The sequence below is a fragment of the Sesamum indicum genome, linkage group LG4, assembly GCF_026168435.1.
Source record: "Sesamum indicum cultivar Baizhima isolate 11 linkage group LG4, ASM2616843v1, whole genome shotgun sequence".
NCBI classification, from domain to species: Eukaryota; Viridiplantae; Streptophyta; class Magnoliopsida; order Lamiales; family Pedaliaceae; genus Sesamum; species Sesamum indicum.
The window spans coordinates 7826723-7849332 of NC_142660.1; the positions used below are offsets into that span (position 1 = coordinate 7826723).

A 22610-nucleotide genomic window follows, 5' to 3' on the forward strand; every position below is an offset into this window, starting at 1 on the left:
CTTTGTGATGTTATTCGATGTGATCGGACCTCAATATGGGTGTAGTGGCTCTACCATGGTCGTTTACGTGATATATCGGTTTGGATGATTCGGGACCATGGAGTTTCGTGGGGGTGGAGGAAATTACTCTGTCTCCGTCCTTTTCTTCACTCTAGTGTGGATTATCAGATCGAAAACGGAGGGAGTTTCTATGTTTGGCAGGACCCATGGCATCACCTCGGACCACTTATTGAGCGATTTCCACGGGATCCGAGGCTACTTGGCATTGATGAATCGGCCAAACTCAGTTTTATTATTTTAGATGGAGAGTGGCAGTGGCCGCCCATCACGGATTTCGAGTGTTTGGAGATCACACATACTCCGCCGCAGATTTTTGGAGGAGTGGATCGGGTTGTCTGTAAATTTGACAAAGGACAACCAACAACAGAAGCCCTTTATCGATTATTAAACCCCCCAGGGCCGAAAGTAGGCTGGTCTTCACTACTTTCGGGCTCTTTGAAAATACCTCATCACTCGTTCATCCTTTGGCTCGCAATTCTTGGCAAACTTCCCACCACAGACAAACCATGGTTTTCTCATCTGGGAGAATGCATTTTATGTGACGAGGGAGCTACTAAAACCCACTCTCACTTATTCTTCCAATGCAGATTTAGCCGACAGTGCCGTACAGAAATACGCAGAAGGATTCGGTTTCATTGGCCCAACAGGGCTTGGGCAACGGACATTAAGAGGGCGACGAAAAAATGGAGAGGCAAGTACATTGTCAACATCTCTTACCGTACGTTACTCGCATCATGTGTCTATCACATTAGGACGGAGAGGATCCTAACGTGTGTTGAACATACCGAGCGGACACTGAGCACCATGGGTATCCTGATCATCGACGACGACAGGCAGAGGATCCTTAGTATTAATCTTATTTTGTTAGTTAGCACACGAGCATTATATAGACTATGGCGCATCCCTTGACCTGTCAACGGAGAAATTATTTGATGATCATCTTGTTGTATTGTACTATTATCTTTACTTAACGAAAATTACATTTACCCGGAAAAAATTAAAACCGAGCAAAACAGCTAAATTTTGAACGTTCTCAGAATTCCACGAAACTTGACCCAAACGTAGATCTATACCTATGCATTTGTGTGGTAAATTGGCTAAGCGTAATAACAACTACAAGTTAGTATGAAGGGGAAACAAACTTGCTTTAATAAAACTGTGCAAAATAGCTAAATTTTGAACGTTCTCAGAATTCCACGTAACATGATCCAAACGCAGGTCTACACCCATGCATTTGTGTGGTAAATTTGCTAAGCGTAAGCATAACTACAAGTTAGTATGAAAGGAAAACAAAATTGCTTTAATAAAACCATACAAAACAGCTAAATTTTGAACATACTCAGAGTTCCACGAAACTTGACCCAAACGTAGGTTAGACCCATGCATTTGTGTGGTAAATTTGCTAAGCGCAATAATAAGTACAAGATAGCAGGAAAGGGACACACACTTTCTTAATAAAACCGTGCAATACAGCTAAATTTTGAACGTTCTTAGAATCCCACGAAACTTGACCCAAACATAGACCTAGACCTATGCATTTTTGTGGTAAATTTGCTAAGCGTAATAATAACTACAAGTTAGTATGAAAGAAAAACAAACTAGTTTCAATAAAATTTAGCTGTTTCTCACGGTTTTATTAAAGCAAGTTTGTTTGCATTTCATACTTTGATAAATTCCAATATAAACATTGTTTGCCAAGCAGCATTTGTCCCTAGGAGAAGTATTTGTGATAATATTATGCTAGCCCAGGAACTCTTCTCTGGATACAATCAGACACAACTACCACCCAAATGTGCGTTGAAAGTGGATATCCGAAAGGCGTATGACACAGTTGAATGGCTCTTTCTCATGGCAGTTCTGGAGTTATATGGATTCCCACCCACCTTCATCAGGTGGATCAAGAAATGTGTCACTACACCATCCTTTTTTTTAGATAAAGGTAACTTTCATAAATGAGAAAAATCGGTATAGCACAACAGTGCTCATATGCTATGCTCTCCCTCGACAGGCCAAGGGATACGCCACAATCTATAAAGTGCACTAGTACTAACAGAGTTAGACTGATTTATGCTAAGCATCCGTAGTCTGACGTCCTCAATGGTCAAGCTAGCTATAGTAACTGGAGTCCTAGCAGTGTGCACGAATCGCCTCATGTTGCGCTCCCTCCAAATGTGGTAGACGCATGATCCAAGTAACGTACGGTAAGCCACGTTAATAATGTGTTTGCCCCTCCACTTCCTAGAAGCCCATTCAATGTGTTTGCCCTTCCACTTCCTAGAAGCCCATTCAATGTGTTTTCCCTTCCACTTCCTAGAAGCCCAAAGAAACCGTATAGTACGTCTGACTGCAGTCGACCAACTTCGACTATACGGACAATGAAAGAACAAATGCGTGTGTGTCTCCAAATTGTCCTCATTGCAAAGGACGCAACCTCCTAAATGTGACAACCATTGCTTGTCCGTCGTAGCAAGCTTCTCCTGTATGGCGAGCCAGAGGATAAACATATGTCGAGGGATTTTAAGAGGTCCAGAAAGTAGCAAAGACCAACCTACTTTTTGACTAGGGGGATGAAATAATGGATAAAGGGCTTGCGTGGTGATAGCATTGCCCGAGAAACGCCACATAATCCGATCATTACCTCCGTGAATAATATGTAATGAGTGCAAGATCTCAAGACATTCGATGTCAGTGATAGGAGGCCATTGCCACTGACCCTAATGAATGACAACCCGCAACATGGTGGATTCCCGCAATCCCGTAACACTCGGTCCTCAGGGAAATCTCTCAATAAGAGGGCCTAGATGGTGCCAAGAATCCCTCCACAAATAAAAATCCCGCCCATCACCTATGCGGTAAATAACTTTCAAGCTCAGTGATAAATCCATCGAGCTGCTTCAGACTTCCCACAAGAACAGGCGTCACAAGCAGAGGAATAAGAAGAAGAACAATAGCTTCAGACTTAGTTTTATTTCCCTCTATTCACAAAGTCGTGTTTTTAAAGTAGCAACTTTATGTATCCGTTAAGTGAATTAACAACTCAGTGGTTGTTATTGTTAGTTAGACTTTTCTTGTATATAAAAGACCTTTCATCCTTCCTTATTGAGAATATACATAGAATTTTTCTTTCTGTAAAATTGCTGCACGACCAGTTCTCTGTTATCAGTTTTTCTTCAAACAGAGATCAATTCTTGATTGCTTTTTCAACATGGCACCAGAGCGGGTGTAACAAAATACTCTGCCTGCTTCTGCATTCTGTTTGTACCTATCGTAACACACCATACTTTCATTTCTTGAAACAAGAATCGACACAAGAAATGACAGACAAAGAAGCAAAAGAAGAAAGAATCTCCACTGATGTGGGACTTCAAGAAAATGATAATCGTGGCATATCTCTGGTATCTCCACAATTGGACGGGAACAATTACTTATCTTGGGCAAGATCCATCAAGATAACCCTTGGAGCAAGAAGAAAATTGAGTTACATTGATGGCACACAAACAAAACCGATGGAAGACAAAGAAGACATTGAGCAATGGCAGAAAAATGATTACATGGTAGTCTCTTGGATATTGAATTCAATATCAAAAGAGATTGCAGAAGCATTTTTATACGCAGAATCAGCAAGGGACTTGTGGGTTGAACTCGAGATGCGGTTTGGTGAAAGCAATGGTCCACTTCTATATCAAATACAAAGGGAAATTGCATCAATCTCACAAAACAATTCTATTGTAGCTGGATACTTTACAAAACTCAAGAGACTGTGGGATGAATTGGGATCTTTAGACCCCCTACCTGTGTGCACTTGTGGAGCCAGCAAAAGAATGTCTGAAAGAAACACTTCCTACCAATTGATCCAATTCCTCATGGGCCTCAATGACATCTATGATCATATCAAGAACCAGATATTAATCATGGATCCTTTGCCTTCCGCTGCAAAAGCATACTCCATGGTGCACAGAATTGAAAAACAAAGACAAGTTAACTCTGAATTTACTGAAATAGAAAAGGAAGGAGTTATGGCAGTCCAGATTTCTGAGACAAAGACACAAGGTAACCTGAGGACAAATTTCAAGAAAGGACCTGCTGGACTCTAACACGTCACTAAACCAAGCTTCTTGAACTCATTCCCCCCTCAAGGCGATAGGCGATCCCCTTGCTCTAGCATCGTTGATCATTGTATACGCACTTTTCAGTTCAATGTACTCTGATTTTCTGAATTCGCGTGTGCAATTTGCGGTTTTGTGATTGTTCCTCCCTATTCTGATATATTTTGGGGCGCTGCGTTCGTGCCGAGCGGAGGTGTGTGCGGAGATTGGCGGACGTAGTTAGCGGACTACTAGCCACATGGTGCGTTTTGCGATAGGCGCCTCGTGAGAGGTGGTATCAGAGCCTCGTGCCGAGATGGGGCCAAGGCGTACGACTGCTACTGCTGCGAAGGCGTCGGGACAAGATCCGAAAAGCCCGCGACACGCAGCTTCATCCAGCGAGAGAGTTGAGAACCCGGAGGACGGACACTCCCAGTTGGCGGAATTGGAGGAGACGGTCTCTTCCCTAGAATCTGAGATCACGATGTTGAATTCGTAGTTAGACGAATGTCGGCACGTGATTCAGGAGATGGCTGGCGTCTTCGAAAATGACAGCATGTCCGATATGCGGCATGACAGAACATTTAAAATTTAACTGTTTTGCATACTTTTTTTTTGGGAAAGGTAAGTCTCATTAAGTAAAAGAAAATAAAAAGTAGTGCACCAAATTAATCATCAGTTGGTTCCTCCCTCGGCAACCGAAGGGATATGCCAAATTCTAAGTAAAGCTCGTGTACTAATCGAGTCAGGTGAGGTAATGCTATGGATTCGTTGTCTAATATCCTCGAATATCAATACTGCTGTGGCTATAGGAGTCCTTTTCGTGTGCTGGAATCGTCTAGTATTGCTTTCCTTCCAAATGTGGTAAACACATGCAGCTAGTAGTGCTCGATAAGACATGTTGATTTTGTGCTTACGCCTCCATCTTTGTGTAGCCCAATAAACGTCAGTATCTCATTCTCTGTTGGACCAACGAAATCGTACCATTCTTTGTATTACTATGAGGCACTGCCGGCTGAATCTGCATTGAAAAAATAAACGGCTATGCGTCTCCATTGCTTCCTCCGTGCACAAGATACAGGGGCCTAGGTGAGATACCATGGTTTGCCTGTTGTACCCAATCTGCCAAGGATAGCAAGCCATAATATAAATGAATGATGTGAAATCTTAAGTGATCCTGAAAGTAGTGATGACCAGCCCACTTTCGGTCCTGGTGGATCAAAAAGTATGTAGAGATCATGAGCGGTTGGTTGCACAGTATTCGTTCTCCAAATTATATGGTCCTTCCCGCTATGGATTGTAGGTAGTGCATTTACGATCTCCACACATTCAAGGTCTGTGATAGGAGGCCATTGCCATTCTTGTTCGCTTATGACTTGATTGAGTTTAGCAGCCTCCTCTAATCCAAGTAGCCTCGATCCTCTAAAAAATCTATTGATAAGAGGGCCAAGGTAGTGCCATGGATCCTGCCATAAATAGAATGTTCAGCCGTCCCCTATCTGATAATCCACCAAAGGCTAAATATAGGCCCGCAGCCGTAGGGCTTTTTGCCAACTCCATGAGCCTCTATGTTCCCTAATTGTCAAAATGGAATTGTCTCGTAGCCTTCCTTGGTAAAGCCAGTCTACCCAAATCTAGGTTCTATCGCATCTAATGATATCACAGAGCTTCTTTGTCATTAGTGCACAATTCAAGATATAAATATCCTTGAATCCTAGTCCTCCTTCATCCTTTGGTCAGCATAGATCTTTCCAGGCTACCTTGGTATAACCACTGGTTGTCGTCCCCTTTCATAAGAAAGTATGCAGCTTCTTCTCAATTTCGTTGATAACTCTCTTTGGAAGGATAAACGCCGATGCCCAATGCAAACTCAATGATGTGAGTACAGATTTGATAATTTGTACTCTGCTAGCATAAGAGATATTCTTACCCTCCCATCCAGCTATACGTTTGTCAATATTCAACAACAAAGGCCGACAGCTAGCAATCTTTAATCTAGAGGATACGAGCGGGAACCCCAAGTAGCTCATTGGCAAGACCCCTTCTTGAAATCCAAGCATGGTGAGCATCTCCTCCTGTAATCCTTGTGTTGCACATGAAATTATGATATAGCTTTTTTGTACGTTCAGCCTCAGTCCCGACCAATCTCCAAAACGATCCAATCCTGTCTTGAATACTCTAATGGAGTCCATGTCTGCATGGCAGAATAATAGTAAGTCTTCGGCAAATCCTAGTTGAAAGATCTTGGCTGTATCACATTTCCAATAGAATATAAAAGATTCTTCTTGGTCAATCAGTTGTAGAAAGCCTAGATGTAAGACCTCCATTACAAGCACAAATAGGTAAGGTGAGAGCGGGTCACCCTACCGAAGTCCTCTGGCCCCCTGAAAGAACCCATGGGGTTTTTCATTTATCCTAATAAAAAATGAGGGTGTAATAATACAAGCCTCAATCCACATGATGAAAGTAGTAGGGAAGCCAAATAGCCTCATAGTGGCAATCAAGAAATCCTATTCAACTGTGTCATATGCCTTCCGAATGTCCACTTTCAGCGCACAACGGGGAGGAAGACGTGCTTGGTTATATGCCATGAAGAGTTCCTGCGCTAGCATAATATTGTCTCCAATGCTCCGTTCGAGCACAAATGCCGCTTGGCACGGACTTATAAGTTTATCCAGCATCATACTTAATGGTTGGACAATGAGCTTGGCGATGATCTTATACAACACATTGCAACAAGATATAGGCTGAAAATCACCAATAGTCATAGGGGAATGTACCTTTGGTATAAGCGCCAAAAGTGTAGTATTAATCTGCTTCAGGAGACGGCCCGTTGAAAGAATTCGAGTACTGCGAACGACACCTCCTGCCCCACTATGGGCCAAGCGGCTTTAAGGAATCCCGATGAATACCCGTCCGGTCCCGACGCTTTATCCTCAGCAATATCAAACAATGCCTGTTTCACGTCTGCTGCCGTGAATGGTGCAAGTAGCAGGTTTGCCTCCTCGTCACTCAACAGATGGCGTGCCCAGGGTTTAAGGAAACTAAGATTGATCACTTCATGCCTCCTATCCCCTCCAAGCAGATTATGGTAATAATCAACAAACTCATTCGTAATAGCTCCTGGGTTAGTGTGCGTGGTTCCATGATCAACATTGATCTGTAGGATTCTCCTTATCGATCTCCTTTGTGCAATCTTGCGGAAGAACCGGGAACATTGGTCTCCTTTCATCCACTACATTGTTGCTCGCTGCTGAAGCATCTCCTGCTCAAGTTTGACTGCTTTAGCTAGTACTAGTCGGCAGCAGTGTTCTAGTTGTAGTAATAGATCATCCTGCCTATTAGTGCTAACGAGCTGTTGTGCCATCTCAAGGAACCCTTTAGCCAGTTGAACATTGTGTGATAAATCTCCCTTTTTCCTCTTCATTTCTCGGAACACCGTCTTTTGCGCTTTGAGTTTCCTTGTTATCGCATACATTGGTGTTCCAATAATGCTATGCTACCAAATCTGCTGGACACGGGGGATAAATTCTGGAGAGAGCGTGAGGTAGTTATCAAATCGAAACATACCTCCATACCGTTGGTGACTATCACCATTTAGCACCTATGGAGAGTGATCTGAAGTACGTTATGTAAAACACGTATAGACCGACGTCAGAAATCGAGCCATCCACCTCTCATTAATAAGCATTGGTCTAATCTTTCCACAAATTTTGTGGGTTTGCACTGCAGTTGTGCCACGTAAATTATTCTCCTTGCATAGGCAATGGTAGTAGTCCGGTATTATCAATGCAGCCATTGAATTCCTCCATAGCCACTCGAATGTCGACTAAGGCTCTACATATTTCTCTCATATCACGCACTGCATTAAAGTCCCCTCCAATAAGCCATGGAGTATCAGAGTTCTGTATAGAATTAATTTCTAGTGCCTCCCACAACTCCCTTCTTGTTGCCACCTCCGTTGCTCCATAAATTACCGTAATGGCGAGTGACTCATTCAGTGATCGTACATGGACACAGCAGTGGACAAATTGAGCCCTGCACTCGACCACATGAACATCAATAAAATTTTCATCCCATGCAATCCGAGCCTGATTACCGACCAACTCATAGTCCACAAACCATTTCCATTGAGGTAATAAGAAAGATTGAATAACATTAATATTAGTAGGACGAACATGAGTTTCAAGAAGACCAAGGAACTGTAACAAGAACACAGCAACAATGTCTTTTACAGCTAGCTGATGGTCTCGTTTGTTCAGGCCTCGGACATTCCAAATAGCTGCATTCAACATGGGTCACGAGGTATGGGGCTGCTTTGATTAGGATCCTGTTTTGCACGGTTTTATTAAAGAAAGTTTGTTTTCCTTTTATGCTAACTTGTAGTTATTATTACACTTAGCAAATTAACCACACAAATGCATGGGTCTAGACCTATGTTTGGATCAAGTTTCGTGGAATTATGAGAACGTTCAAAATTTAGCTATTTTGCACGGTTTTATTAAAGCAAGTTTGTTTCGTTTTTCACTAACTTGTAGTTATTATTAAACTTAGCAAATTTAACACACAAATGCATGGGTCTAGACCTACGTTTGGGTCAAGTTTCGTCGATTTCTGAGAACGTTCCAAATTTAGCTGTTTTGCACGGTTTTATTAAAGCAAGTTTGTTTTCCAATTACACTAATTTTTAGTTATAATTATGCTTAGCAAATTTACCACACAAAATGCAGGGGTCTAGACCTACGTTTGGGTCAAGTTTCGTGGAATTCTGGGAACTTTCAAAATTTAGTTGTTTTCCACGGTTTTATTAAAACAAGTTTGTTTCCCATTTACGCTAACTTGTAGTTATTATTACGCTTAGCAAATTTACCATATAAATGCATGGGTCTAGACATACGTTTGTATCAAGTTTCGTCGAATTCTGAGAATATTCAAAATTTAGCTGTTTTGCATGGTTTTATTAAAACAAGTTAGTTTTCCTTTTACGCACTTGTAGTTATTATTACGCTTAGCACATTTACCACACAAATGCATGGGTCTAGACCTATGTTTGGGTCAAGTTTCGTCGAATTCTGAGAACATTCAAAATTTAGTTGTTTTGCATGGTTTCATAGCAAGTTCGTTTTTCCTTTTACGCTAACTTTCAAAATTTAGCTGTTTTGCACGATTTTATTAAAGCAAGTCTGTTTCCTTTTTCGCTACCTCATAGTTATTACTACGCTTGGCAAATTTAACATACAAATGCATGGGTCTAGACCTACGTTTGGGTCAAGTTTCGTGGAATTCTGAGAACGTCTAAAATTCAGCTGTTTTGCGTGGTTTCGTTAAAGCAAGTTTGTTTTGCTATTTATAGTAACTTGTAGTTATTATTACGCTTAGCAAACTTACTACACAAATGCAGGGGTCTAGACCTACGTTTGGATCAAGTTTTTTTCCGCGATTTTATTGAAGCAAGTTTGTTTCCCATTTACGCTAACTTGTAGTTATTATTAAGCCTAGCAAATTTACCACACAAATGCATGGGTCTAGACCTACGTTTAGGTTAAGTTTCGTTGAATTCTGATAAACATTCAAAATTTAGCTTTTTTGCAGGGTTTTATTAATGCAAGTTTGTTTCCCTATTATACTAACTTGTAGTTATTATTACGCTTAGCAAATTTACCACACAAATGCAGGGGTCTAGACCTACGTTTGGATCAAGTTTCGTGGAATTTTGAGAACTTTCAAAATTTAGTTGTTTTTCACGGTTTTATTAAAGCAAGTTTGTTTCCCATTTACGTTAACTTATAGTTATTATTACGCTTAGCAAATTTACTACACAAATGCATGGGTCTAGACCTATGTTTGGGTCAAGTTTCGTCGAATTTTGAGAACGTTCAAAATTTAATTATTTCGAATGGTTTTATTAAAGCAAGTTCGTTTCCCTTTTACGCTAACTTGTAGTTATTATTACCCTTAGTAAATTTACCTACGCTTGGGTCAAGTTTCGTGGAATTTTGAGAACGTTCAAAATTTAACTGTTTTGAATGGTTTTATTAAAGCAAATTTGTTTCCATATTATACTAACTTGTAGTTATTATTACGCTTAGCAAATTTACCCCACAATTGGATGGGTCTAAACCTACGTTTGGGTCAAGTTTCATGGAATTCAGAGAACTTTCAAAATTTAGTTGTTTTCCACAGTTTTGTTAATGCAAGTTTGTTTTCAATTTACGCTAACTTGAATTTATTATTACGCTTAGAAAATTTAACACACAAATGCATGAGTCTAAACCTACGTTTCGGTCAAGTTTCATTGAATTCTGAGAACATTCAAAATTTAGCTGTTTTGTATGATTTTATGAAAGCAAGTTTGTTTCTCTATTATACTAACTTGTAGTTATTATTACGGTTAGAAAATTTTACCATACAAATGCAGGGGTCTAGACCTACGTTTGGGTCATATTTTGTGGAATTCTGAGAACTTTCAAAATTTAGTTGTTTTCCACGATTTTATTAAAGTAAGTTTGTTTGCTATTTACGCTAACTTGTAGTTATTATTACGCTTAGCAAATTTACCACAGAAATGCATGGGGTCAAGTTTCGTCGAATTATGAGAACATTCAAAATTTAGCTGTTTTGCACGATTTTCCGGGAAAGGTACGTTGCATTAAGTAAAAAGAAAGAAGAAAATTAAAACAATTCGATCATCCAGCGGTGTCTATCTTGATAGGCCAAGTGGTACGCCACAGTCTAAATAAAGCTCGTGTACTGATTGATCTAGGCAAGGTGATGCTATGAGTTCGCTTTCTAATATTCTCGACTATTACTACCGCCATGGTGGTGGGTGTTCGTTCCGTGTGCTTTAATCGTCTGAGATTGCTCTCCTTTCAAATGAGGTTAACACCAGATGTAATGTCTGTATTCCAGTCTCCGATCTCGGTATATGACCCCGAGATGTATCTTCTGCATCATCTAGCAATTGTAGAGCATCAAACGTATTATACACGACAATTGCCTTACCCTTCTCCTCACCACTCAACCTTCTGTCACGAGGAAACTCTCATCCCTCTCTTTTGTTGTCCACCATGTGAGTCGGCGGCATTCTCTCTTGATCATGCTCTCGTCCCTCTCGTTGGTTGTCCACCCCTTGAGTCGGCGGTATTTTCTCTTGGTCATGCATAGGTGGTGGCCTCGTAGGTCCCATTTTAGGAATGCTGCATTCCGCTCGAGGAAGCTCTTGTCCCTCTCTCTGGTCCTCCACCCCTTGAGTCAGCTGCATGGGTGGTAACCTTGCAGGTACCGTTTTAGGAACATACACAGAAATCGGTGGTTTAGCTTGGATGGACGGCTTGGTGAACGCACAAACCTTTGCCGTATGGCATAACATTATACAACTTGTACATTTAGGAGGTATCCATCAATTTTCCATGGTATTTCTCCTCCTTCCTCGTTGGGCATCATGATGATAATATATGCCTTAGTAATTTAGAACTCACATCTAGCATCACGCATACACGAGTGAAGTCCAATCTCGTGCATGCTCTTGTAATCGTATCCGGGTATAGGGGTCTGCCAATTCCACTAGCAACGGTGCTCAGGCCTTCATCCGTCCACAATTCTAACAGCAATTGTCTCAATTTTATGCAAGCTGGGACCTATGTATATTTTAATTTTCGCAACATCATTCTCGGTTCCCACAGTTGCAGCACAATTGGTTGCCCTTGGAACAACCATGGTCCCCCATCGATTGCTTCTTCTATATATGCCACTGTCTTGGAAGAAGTAGAATCCGTTCGTGGTGGCCTTAACATCACGTAAGCCAGGCCAGACGGACATAGCATATTCTTGGACATGATAACAGTATGGTCTCTTTCCCAAGAAGTAACCGAACAGTGGTAGTTTTCCACCTACTAGCTCCATTTCGAATAGATTCAATCACAGGTCTGTAACTATTTCCCCTTTTGTATAGTACGGGGGATATATGAGAGCGTCTTATGGGATGAGTTGTTGAAACCGTCAGCAATTTTATAATCCGCGCCGGGAATTGGGCATGACTGCAACGGGATGTTCCCTATAATTAAGCCGGTATGAGTAGAGTTTGTCTCATATGTTCGTTGTTGTTCAAATCCAACAGAGTCATTGCTATTGACCGCGTCTACATCTTTATCTTTGTCCTTTTCCCCATCCACATCAACATTAACCGAGTCCTTGTTGACCAAGTCTTGTTCCACGATTTTCACGTTGACTGCGTCTTGCTTGACTAAGTCAATTTTGACTGGGTCATTATTGACCAAGTGTCCATTGACCAAGTTATTATTGACCAAGTATTGATCCATGTTGACCGCGTCATTATTGACCAAGTCGTTATTGACCAAGTCCAGTGCCCCATCTTCAGCCATCTCTGCAGTCTGATTTTTCGATGCCATGTAACCAGTGTTTGATACATACTAAGCTACTAACCGCCCGGCATCTATGGACGGTGATTGGCTCCGATCTACTGCCGGCTCAATCGGTTTAGATCTGGTGTTTCCCTCGTCTCAACTCACCTGGTCGGTGGCCAAATATTCCTTACAAGCGGCCTCAATACTTTGGGCAGAAACGGCGTGGTAATCGCCTCCCTAGATAGCGGAAAGCATCTCATAGTTGCTTCTTCCCCCAAAACACTCTGTCCACTTGTTTAATTCACGTAGCGCATCCAAAGCTTGTTTATCACCGGTATATATCACCGTATGGGCGAGTTTTGAGAACTCAGGCATGTTGAAGGATATCAAGCTTGTTCGCCATGTGAGCCGCTTGATTTTGCGCTTGTAAGCCCTAGACTAGGGCGGCTCCTCAAGTTACCGCGAGTAATGGTCGAGAAATCGCTGGTGGCGATCTTTTGTAGACGCTCAACCATCATGTTCAACGTGCAACCGTCCTCCATCGTCTAACCGGCCAAATCGCTGTTGCCCTCATCTTCACATCCTCCATCCCCTCCAAAGTCGTCTCCATCGCCGGTCATAGAGCCGATGTAAATGAAGAGGGAGAAGTCCCTCCAAGTTTTGGAAGAGAGAAGTGTCGGTATTGAGAGAGAATTTTGAGAGAGACGGATTTTGAGAGGTTTTTGTTTTGCATGGTTTTATTAAAGCATGTTTATTTCCCTAGTATACTAACTTGTAGTAATTATTACACTTAGAAAATTTACCACACAAATGCAGGGGTCTAGACCTACGTTTGGGTCAATTTTCGTGGAATTCTGAGAACTTTCAAAATTTAGTTGTTTTCCACGGTTTTATTAAAGCAAGTTTGTTTCTCATTTACGCTAACTTGTAGTTATTATTAAGCTTAGCAAATTTAGCACACAAATGCATGGGTCTAGACCTACGTTTGGGTCAAGTTTCGTGGAATTCTGAGAACGTTCAAAATTTAGCTATTTTGCATGGTTTTATTAGAGCAAGTTTGTTTTCCGTTTACGCTAACTTGTAGTTATTATTACACTTTGAAAATTTACCACACAAATGCATGGGTCTAGACCTATGTTTGATCATGTTTCGTGGAATTCTGTGAACGTTCAAAATTTAGCTGTTTTGCACGATTTTATTAAACCAAGTTTTTTTTCCTTTTATAGTAACTTGTAGTTGTTATTACGCTTAGCAAATTTACCAAACAAATAAGTGGGCCGAGACTTACGTTTGGATCAAGTATCGTGGAATTCTGAGAACGTTCAGAATTTAGCTGTTTTGAATGGTTTTATTAAAGCAAGTTCATTTTCCTTTTACGCAAATTTGTAGTTATTATTACGCTTAGCAAATTTACCACGCAAATGCATGGGTCTAGACCAACGTTTTTGGGTCAAGTTTCATCGAATTCTGAGAACGTTCAAAATTTAGTTGTTTTGCATGGTTTTATTAAAGCAAGTTTGTTTCCCTCTTATAATAACTTGTAAATATTATTACGCTTAGCAAATTTACCACACAAATACAGGGGTCTAGACCTATGTTTGGGTCCAGTTTTGTGGAATTCTGAGAACATTCAGTATTTAGTTGTTTTGCACAGTTTTATTAAAGCAAGTTTGTTTCCCTTTTACGCTAACTTGTAGTTATTATTACGCTTAGTAATGTGCAACTGGCTAATGGTTTTCTTAAGGTAGCACAAATACTTGTTAGCTCAAGTAGGTGTGATGAGCTATACATACAACTGGAATACTGCTATCGGCTTGTTTTGGCCGAAGCAGCTAAAATGGAACAAATTATGCTAAGACAACGAGCGAAATTGCAGTGGATGAAGGGAGGTGACCAGTGCTCCCGGGTGTTCTTTTGTAAGATTGTTCAAAGGAGATCGGCGAGGAGAATCTTACAAATCAATGATGATCATGGAGCCAGTCACAGTGAACCAGGAACAATAATCAATAAGTTTGTCACGTACTACCAAAACCTGCTAGGTGGGGAACGACGAAGAGCTGTGATAGATCTTCGGTTCCTTCGACCTTGGGCTAGACACCTATTGAGTGAAGAGGATGCTAGCTCTTTACTGTTGCCATTCAACCAGCAGATATCAAGTAGGCGATTTTTGACATTGCTGAGGATAAGGCACTGGGCCGGACGGGTATTCGGGCTTTTTCAAAGCTATATGGCCTATAGTGGGGCAGGAGGTGTCTTCGACAGTGCTGGATTTCTTTAATACGGGCCGACTTCTGAAGCAGATAAATACTACACTTTTGGTGCTTATACCAAAGGTACATTCCCCTATGACTGTTCGTGATTTTCGTCCTATATCTTGTTGTAATGTGTTGTATAAGATTATTGCCAAGCTCATTGTCCAACAGTTGAGTCTGATACTGGACAAACTAATTAGTCCATGCTAAATGGCGTTTGTGCCCGAACGAAGCATTGGTGACAATATTATGTTGGCGCAGAAACTTTTACGGGATACAACCAGGCCCGTCTACCACCCCAGTGTGCTTTGAAAGTGGACATTCGGAAAGCATATGACACGGTGGAGTGGGACTTTATGATTGTTGTGATGGACTTATTTGGGTTCCCTTCTACTTTCGTGCAGTGGATTGAGGTGTGTGTTACAACACCCTCGTTTTCTGTTGGGCTGAATGGGAAACCTCATGATTTCTTTAGGGGAGCCAGAGGGCTTCGGCTGGGTGACCCTCTATCGCCATACCTATTCGCGCTTGTGGTGGAAGTCCTACGCTTGGGTTTCTTATAATTGATTGACCAGGATGAATTATTTTTCTTCCATTGGAAATGTGATGCAGCCAGGGTTTTTTAGTTGGGATTTACTGATGATTTGTTCTTATTCTGTCAGGCTGATATGGACTCTATTGGAGTCTTTAAGACAGGATTGGATCACTTTGCTGAATGGTCTGGGCTCAAGCTGAACGTGTAGAATAGCCATCTTATTATCTCACGTTCAGCATAAGGATTGCGTGATTAGATGCTGACAACACTAAGGTTTGAAGAGGGGGTCTTACCGATGATGTATTTGGGGATACCTCTTTTAGCTTCTCGATTAACAATTGCTAATTATCGTCCATTATTGTTGAAAATTGATAAGCGTAATGCTCGTTGGGAGGGTATTGCTCTTTCATATGCTGGGAGGGTACAAATTATAAAATATGTACTCATAGTGCTGAGTTTATTTTGGGCTCCGTCCTTCATCCTGCCAAAGTAAGTTACTAATGAAATTGAGAAGAGGCTGCAAACTTTCTTGTGGAAGGGGACAACAACCAGTGGTTATGCCAAGGTTGCCTGGAAAGATCTATGTCGGCCGAAAGATGAGGGAGGACTAGGATTCAAGAATATTTCTATCTTGAATCGTGCATTAATGACTAAGAAACTCTGTGATATCATCAGGTGCGATAGGACCTCGATTTGGGTTGAATGACTTTACCAGGGTTGGTTACGAGACATCTCCATTTGGATGATTAGGGAGCATGGAAGCTCATGGGGATGGTGGAAAATTCTCCATCTGGTGGACTATCAAATCGGAGACGGGAGGTGATTCTACTTGTGGCAGGACCCGTGGCATTATCTTGGCCCTCTTAGTGACACGTTTCAACGGGGACCGAGGCTACTCGGATTGGAGGAGTCAGCTAAACTCAGTATGGTGATTAGTGGAGGAGAGTAGCAATGGCCTCCTATCACAGATTTCAAGTGTTTGGAGGTCACACATGCATTACCCAAAATCCATGGAGGGGAGGACCGCATTATTTGGAGATTTGATCATGGACAACCTACAGCTCAGGCTCTTTACAGGCTATTTGATCCACCAAGACCGAAAGTAGACTAGTCTTTGCTACTTTCGGAATCACTCAAGATTCCACGTCATTTATTCATCTTGTGGCTTGCTATTCTTGGCAAGTTGGCTACAATGGACAAACTATGACTAGCCCACCTTGGCCCTTGTATTCTGTGTAACGTGGGAGCGATGGAGACATATGGCCACTTATTTTTTCAGTGCAGGTTTAGTCTACAGTGTCTCGCAGCAATTCAAAGAAAGGTACGATTCTCTTCGCCCAATAGAGACTGGATAACGGACATTGCATGGGCTTCCCGGAGATGGAGGGGTAAGCACATTGTTAACATGTCTTAGCGAGCACTATTAGCATCATGTGTTTACCACATGTGGAGGGAGAGAAACTTGAGACGATTCTAGCACACCGAGAGGACCCCTAGCACCATGGCTTTATTGATAGTTGAGGATATCAGGCAGCAGATCCATAGCATTACTTTACCTAGATCAGTCAGTACACGAGCTTTTTTTAAACTATGGTGTATCCCTTGGCGTGTCTTGGGAGAAACCAACTGATGATCACATTGTTGTACTGTACCACTATTTTACTTAATGAAACTTACATTTACCCAAAAAAAATTACCACACAAATGCATGGGTCTAGACCTACGTTTGGGTTAAGTTTCGTGGAATTCTAATAACTTTCAAAATTTAGTTAATTTGCATGGTTTTATTAAAGCAAGTTTGTTTCCCTTTTACGCTAACTTGTAGTTATCATTACGCTTAGCAAATTTACCACACAAATGCATGGGTCTAGACCTACGTTTGAGTCAAGTTTCATGGAATTTTGAGAACGTTCAAAATTTAGTTGTTCTGCACGGTTTTATTAAAGAAAGTTTGTTTCGCTTTTATACTAACTTGTAGTGATTTTTACGCTTAGCAAATTTACCACACAAATGCATGGGTCTAGACCTATGTTTAGGTCAAGTTTCGTGTAATTTTGAGAACATTCAAAATTTAGTTGTTTAGCACGATTTTATTAAAGCAAGTTTGTTTCCCTTTTACGCTAACTTGTAGTTATTATTATGCTTAGAAAATTTACCACACAAATGCAAGGGTGTAGACCTATGTTTGGGTCATGTTTCGTGGAATTATGAGAACGTTCAAAATTTAGCTGTTTTACGCGGTTTTATTAAAGCAAGTTTGTTTCCCTCTGGATTGGATGCTGACAAATGATACATGACAGTTAAATTCCCGACAGCATTCTATAGTTGTCTTACTCTTCGCACTTCAGACGATTCTCCCATTGATTCATGGGGACAGTCAACAACAGTTCAGAGGTATGTTTCTCTTTGACAACTATCTTACTCTCTCATCGGACTTTATCCCCACAATACAGAATATTTGGTTGCATGAGATAGTAGGAGTCCTTATGTTTTCAGTCACACGGAAACTCAAGGCACTCAAACCTATTGTTTGGGAACAACGAAGGAAAGAAGGGGACTTAGCACATGATGTTGAGTTGGCCAGGGGATTCCTTGAAAGGGCTCAAGTATTGGTTAGCGCTAATAGACAGGATGAGCTACTCCTTTATTTGGAGCACTACTATCGGCTTGTTTATGCTAAGGCGGCCAAAATTGAACAGATCATTAGACAACGAGCAAAAATGCAATGGATGAAGGGGGGAGATCAGTGCTCCCGGATCTTTTTCTGTAAAATCACTCAAAGGAGATCGGTGTGGAGAATATTACAAATTAATGATGACCACGGAGCCACCCATACGGACCCAGGAGAGGTGGTTAATGAATTTGTCTCCTACTACCAAAATCTCCTAGGTGCGAATAGACGACGAGCAATAATGGATGTTCAGTTCCTACAACCTTAGGCCACACACATACTGAGCGAAGAGGAAGCTAGCTCGTTAATCTTGTCATTTACCCCAGCAGAAGTTAAGCAGGCTGTTTTTGACATAGCTGAAGATAAAGCATCGGGGCCTGACGGATTTTCTTCGGGCTTTTTCAAAGCTGCATGGCCAATTGTGGGACAGGAGGTTACATCAGCGATCCTGGACTTCGTTGCTACTGACCGATTGCTAAAACAGATCAACACCACATTATTGGCACTCATACCAAAGGTACATTCCCCATGTCTGTTAGTGATTTTCGTCCTATATCATGTTGCAATGTGATATATAAGATTATTGCCAAGCTCATTGTCGAAAGGTTGAGTGGGATTCTGGACAAGCTTATTAGTCCTTGTTAAGCGGCTTTTGTACCCGACAAAAGCATAGGGGACAACATCATGTTGGCACAGGAACTCTTCACGGGGTACAACCAGGCCCATTTACCCCCCTGGTGTGCTTTGAAAGTTGATATTCGGAAGGCCTAGGACACGGTGGAGTGGGACTTCCTACTTGCTGTTTTGGATTTTTATGGGTTCCCAGCTACTTCCACGAGGTGGATTGAGGAGTGTGTCACAACACCCTCATTTTCTGTTGGATTGAATGTAAACACCTCACGGCTTTTTTTTTGGTCCGAGAGGACTCCGACAGGGTGACACCCTATCACCATACTTATTCGTACTTGTGATGGAGGTCCTACATATGGGTTTCTTGCAGTTGATTGACCAAGATGGGCTCTTTTCCTTCCATTGAAAATGTGATACAGCTCGAATTTTTCAGTTGGGACATGAAGATGATCTGTTCCTATTCTGCCGTGCTGATATGGATTCTATTGGGGTGCTTAAGACAGGATTGGATAGATTTGCAGAGTGGTCCGGCCTCAGGCTAAATGTGTAGAAAAGCTATCTCATCATCTCGCAGTGAGCACAGGGGTTACGTGAGGAGATGCTGGTAGCACTTGGATTCCAGGAAGGGCTCCTACCGATGAGGTATTTAGATCTTCCTCTATTATCCTTCAGATTATCTATAGCTGACTATCACTTATTATTGTTGAAAATTGAGAAACGTATTGCAGGTTAGGAGGGTATGGCACTTTCATATGCCGGTAGGGTACAAATTATAAAATTCGTACTCATGTCGTCAAGCTTATATTGGGCTTCGGAGTTCGTTCTGCCAAAGAAAGTTTTGAATGAAATTGAGAAGAGGTTGCGAACTTTCTTATGGAAGGGCACAACAAACAATGGCTATGCTAAGGTAGCATGGAAGGATTTATGTCGACTGGTGGAGGAGGGACGTTTAGGACTCAAAGACATTACTACCTTGTATCGAGCCTTAATGACCAAGAAACACTATGACATCGTTCGGTGCGATAGGACTTCTATTTGGGTTGAATGGCTATATTAGGGCCGATTACGTGACACCTCCATATGGACGATACGAGAGCACGGGGGATCTTGGGGTTGGAGGAAAATCCTACGTCTACGGGCTTACCTCCGCCCTATAGTGGACTACCAGATCGGAGAAGGGCAGAGGTTTCACCTATGGCAAGACCCGTAGCATCATCTTGGTCCACTTATTACGACTTTTCCACGGGGGTCGAGACTTCTCGGACTTGAGGGGTCAACCAAACTCAGCACAGTGATCAACGGAGGAGTGAGGCAATGGCCTCTTATCTCGGATTTCGAGTGTTTGGAGATCACACATGCATTACCCATTATCCACGGAGGGGATGACCAAATCATATGGCGATTTGAACATGGATGACCCACAACACAGGCCCTATACAAATTATTTGATCCTCCAGGACCGAAAGTAGGCTGGTCTTCACTACTTTCGGCTTACTTAAGATTCCACGCCACTTGTTCATCCTATGGCTTGCTATTCTTGGAAAATTACCCACGACGACAAACCATGGCTTTCTCATTTAGGTGCATGCATATTCTGTACCGATGGGGCAACAGAGACACACGACCACTTATTCTTCGAGTGCAGATTTGGTCGACAGTACATCACAGAAATCCGAAGGGTGGTACACTTCCACTGGCCCAATACAGGCTGGGCAATTGACAACGAGTGGGCATCACGGAGATGGAGGGGTAAACACATCGTTGCTTCTCGAGCATTACTAACATCATGTGTTTAGCACATTTTGAGGGAGAGGAACATAAGACGATTCTGGCAAGTTGAGAGGACACCGAGCACCATGGCATGCTTGATTATTGATGATGTTAGGCAGCGAATCCTTAGCGTTACATTGGCTAGTTCTGTCAGTACGCGAGCTTTATTTAGACTATGGCATATCCCTTGGCCTATCGAGGGAGAAACCACTTGATGACCGCCTTGTTGTACTGTACTATTTTTACTTCAAGAAAATTACACTTACCCAAAAAAAAAAGTTTGTTTCCCTTTTATACTAACTTGTAGTTATTATTACGCTTAGAAAATTTACCACACAAAAGCATGGGTCTAGACCTACGTTTGGGCCAAGTTTCGTGGAATTCTGAGAACGTACAAAATTTAGCTGTTTAGCATGGTTTTATTAAAACAAGTTTGTTTTCCTTTTACCCTAACTTGTTATAACGCTTAGCAAATTTACCACACAAATGCATGGGTCTATACCAACGTTTGGGTTAAGTTTCATGAAATTCTAAAAACATTCAAAATTTAGCTGTTTTCCATGGTTTTATTAAAGCAAGTTCGTTTTCCTTTTACGCTAACTTGTTGTTATTATTACGCTTAGCAAATTTACCACACAAATTCAGGGGTCTAGGTCTACGTTTGGGTCAAGTTTTGTGGAATTCTTAGAACATTCAAAATTTAACAGTTTTGCACGGTTTTATTAAAGCAAGTTTGTTTCCATTTTACGCTAAATTGTAGTTATTATTACGCTTAACATATTTACCAAACAAATGCATGGGTCTAGACCTAAGTTTGGGTTTAGTTTCATAGAATTCTGATAATGTTCAAAATTTAGTTGTTTTGCACGGTTTTATTAAATCAAGTTTGTTTCCCTTTTACGCTAACTTGTAGTTATTATTATGCTAAGCAAATTTACCACACAAATTACCATACAAAGGCATAAGTTTAGACCAATGTTTGGGTCAAGTTTCGTGGAATTCTGAGAACATTCCAAATTTAGCTGTTTTGAATAGTTTTATTAAACCAAGTTTGTTTTCTTTTTACGCTAACTTGTAGTTATTATTACGCGTATCAAATTTACCATACAAATGCAGGGGTCTAGGACCAACATTTAGGTCAAGTTTCATGGAATTATGATAACATTCAAAATTTAGTTGTTTTGCACGGTTTTATTAAAGGAAGTTTGTTTTCCTTTTACGCTAACTTGTAATTATTATTACGCTTAGCAAATGTACCACACAAATGCATGGGTTTAAACCTATATTTGGGTTAAGTTTCATGGAATTTTGAGAACGTTCAAAATTTAGTTGTTTCGCACGGTTTTATTAAAGCAAGTTTGTTTCCCTTTTACGCTAACTTGCAGTTATTATTACGCATAGCAAATTTACCACACGAATGCATGGGTCTAGACCAACATTTGGGTCAAGTTTTGTGGAATTCTGAGAACGTTCAAATTTAGCTGTTTTGAACGGTTTTATTAAAGCAAAAATTTTTTCCCTTTTATACTAACTTGCAGTTATTAGTACGCTTAGCAAATTTACCAGACAAATGCATGGGTCTAGACCGACGTATGGGCCAAGTTTCATGGAATTATGAGAACGTTCAAAATTTAATTGTTTTGCCCGATTACTGATTGTCGTCCATTATTGTTGAAAATTGATAGACTTATTGCTGGTTGGGAGGGTATGGCTCTTTCATATGGTGGTAGGGTACAAATTATAAAATCTGTACTCATGTCGCTGAGTTTATATTGGGCTTCGGCGTTCATTCTTCCAAAGAAAGCTACTAACGAGATTGAGAAGAGGCTGCGAAGTTTCTTGTGGAAGGGGACAACAACCAGTGGTTATGCCAAGGTAGCCTGGAAAGATCTATGCCGACTGAAGGTTGAGGGAGGACTAGGGTTCAAGGATATTTCTGTCTTGAATCATGCATTAATGACTAAGAAACTCTGTGAAATTATCAGGTGCGATAGAACATCGATTTGGGTTGAATGGCTTTACCAGGGTCCGTTACGAAACACCTCCCATATGGACGATTAGGGAGCATGGAGACTCATGGGGATGGCGAAAAATTCTCTGTCTATGGGTTCTCCTCCGCCCTATGGTGGATTATCAGATCGGAGATGGGAGGAGATTCTACTTGTGGCAGGACCCGTGGCATTACCTTGGCCCTCTTAGTGACACGTTTCCACGGGGAGCGAGGCTAGTCGGATTGGAGGAGTC

General features: G+C 41.3%; 1 protein-coding gene across 1 annotated transcript; it reads left to right on the forward strand.

Moving 5' to 3' along the window:
- The first annotated feature begins 3374 nt into the window (after nt 1-3374).
- On the forward strand, nt 3375-4154 carry LOC110011866 (uncharacterized). Its single transcript, XM_020693304.1, has one exon. It carries the CDS (start codon nt 3375-3377, stop codon nt 4152-4154), a length of 780 nt encoding a protein of 259 aa, XP_020548963.1.
- The last annotated feature ends 18456 nt before the right edge of the window (nt 4155-22610 follow it).

Excerpts from the sequence above, each read along its gene's own strand:
- LOC110011866 (XM_020693304.1), top strand. The coding sequence starts at position 3,375 with ATGACAGACAAAGAAGCAAAAGAAGAAAGAATCTCCACTGATGTGGGA.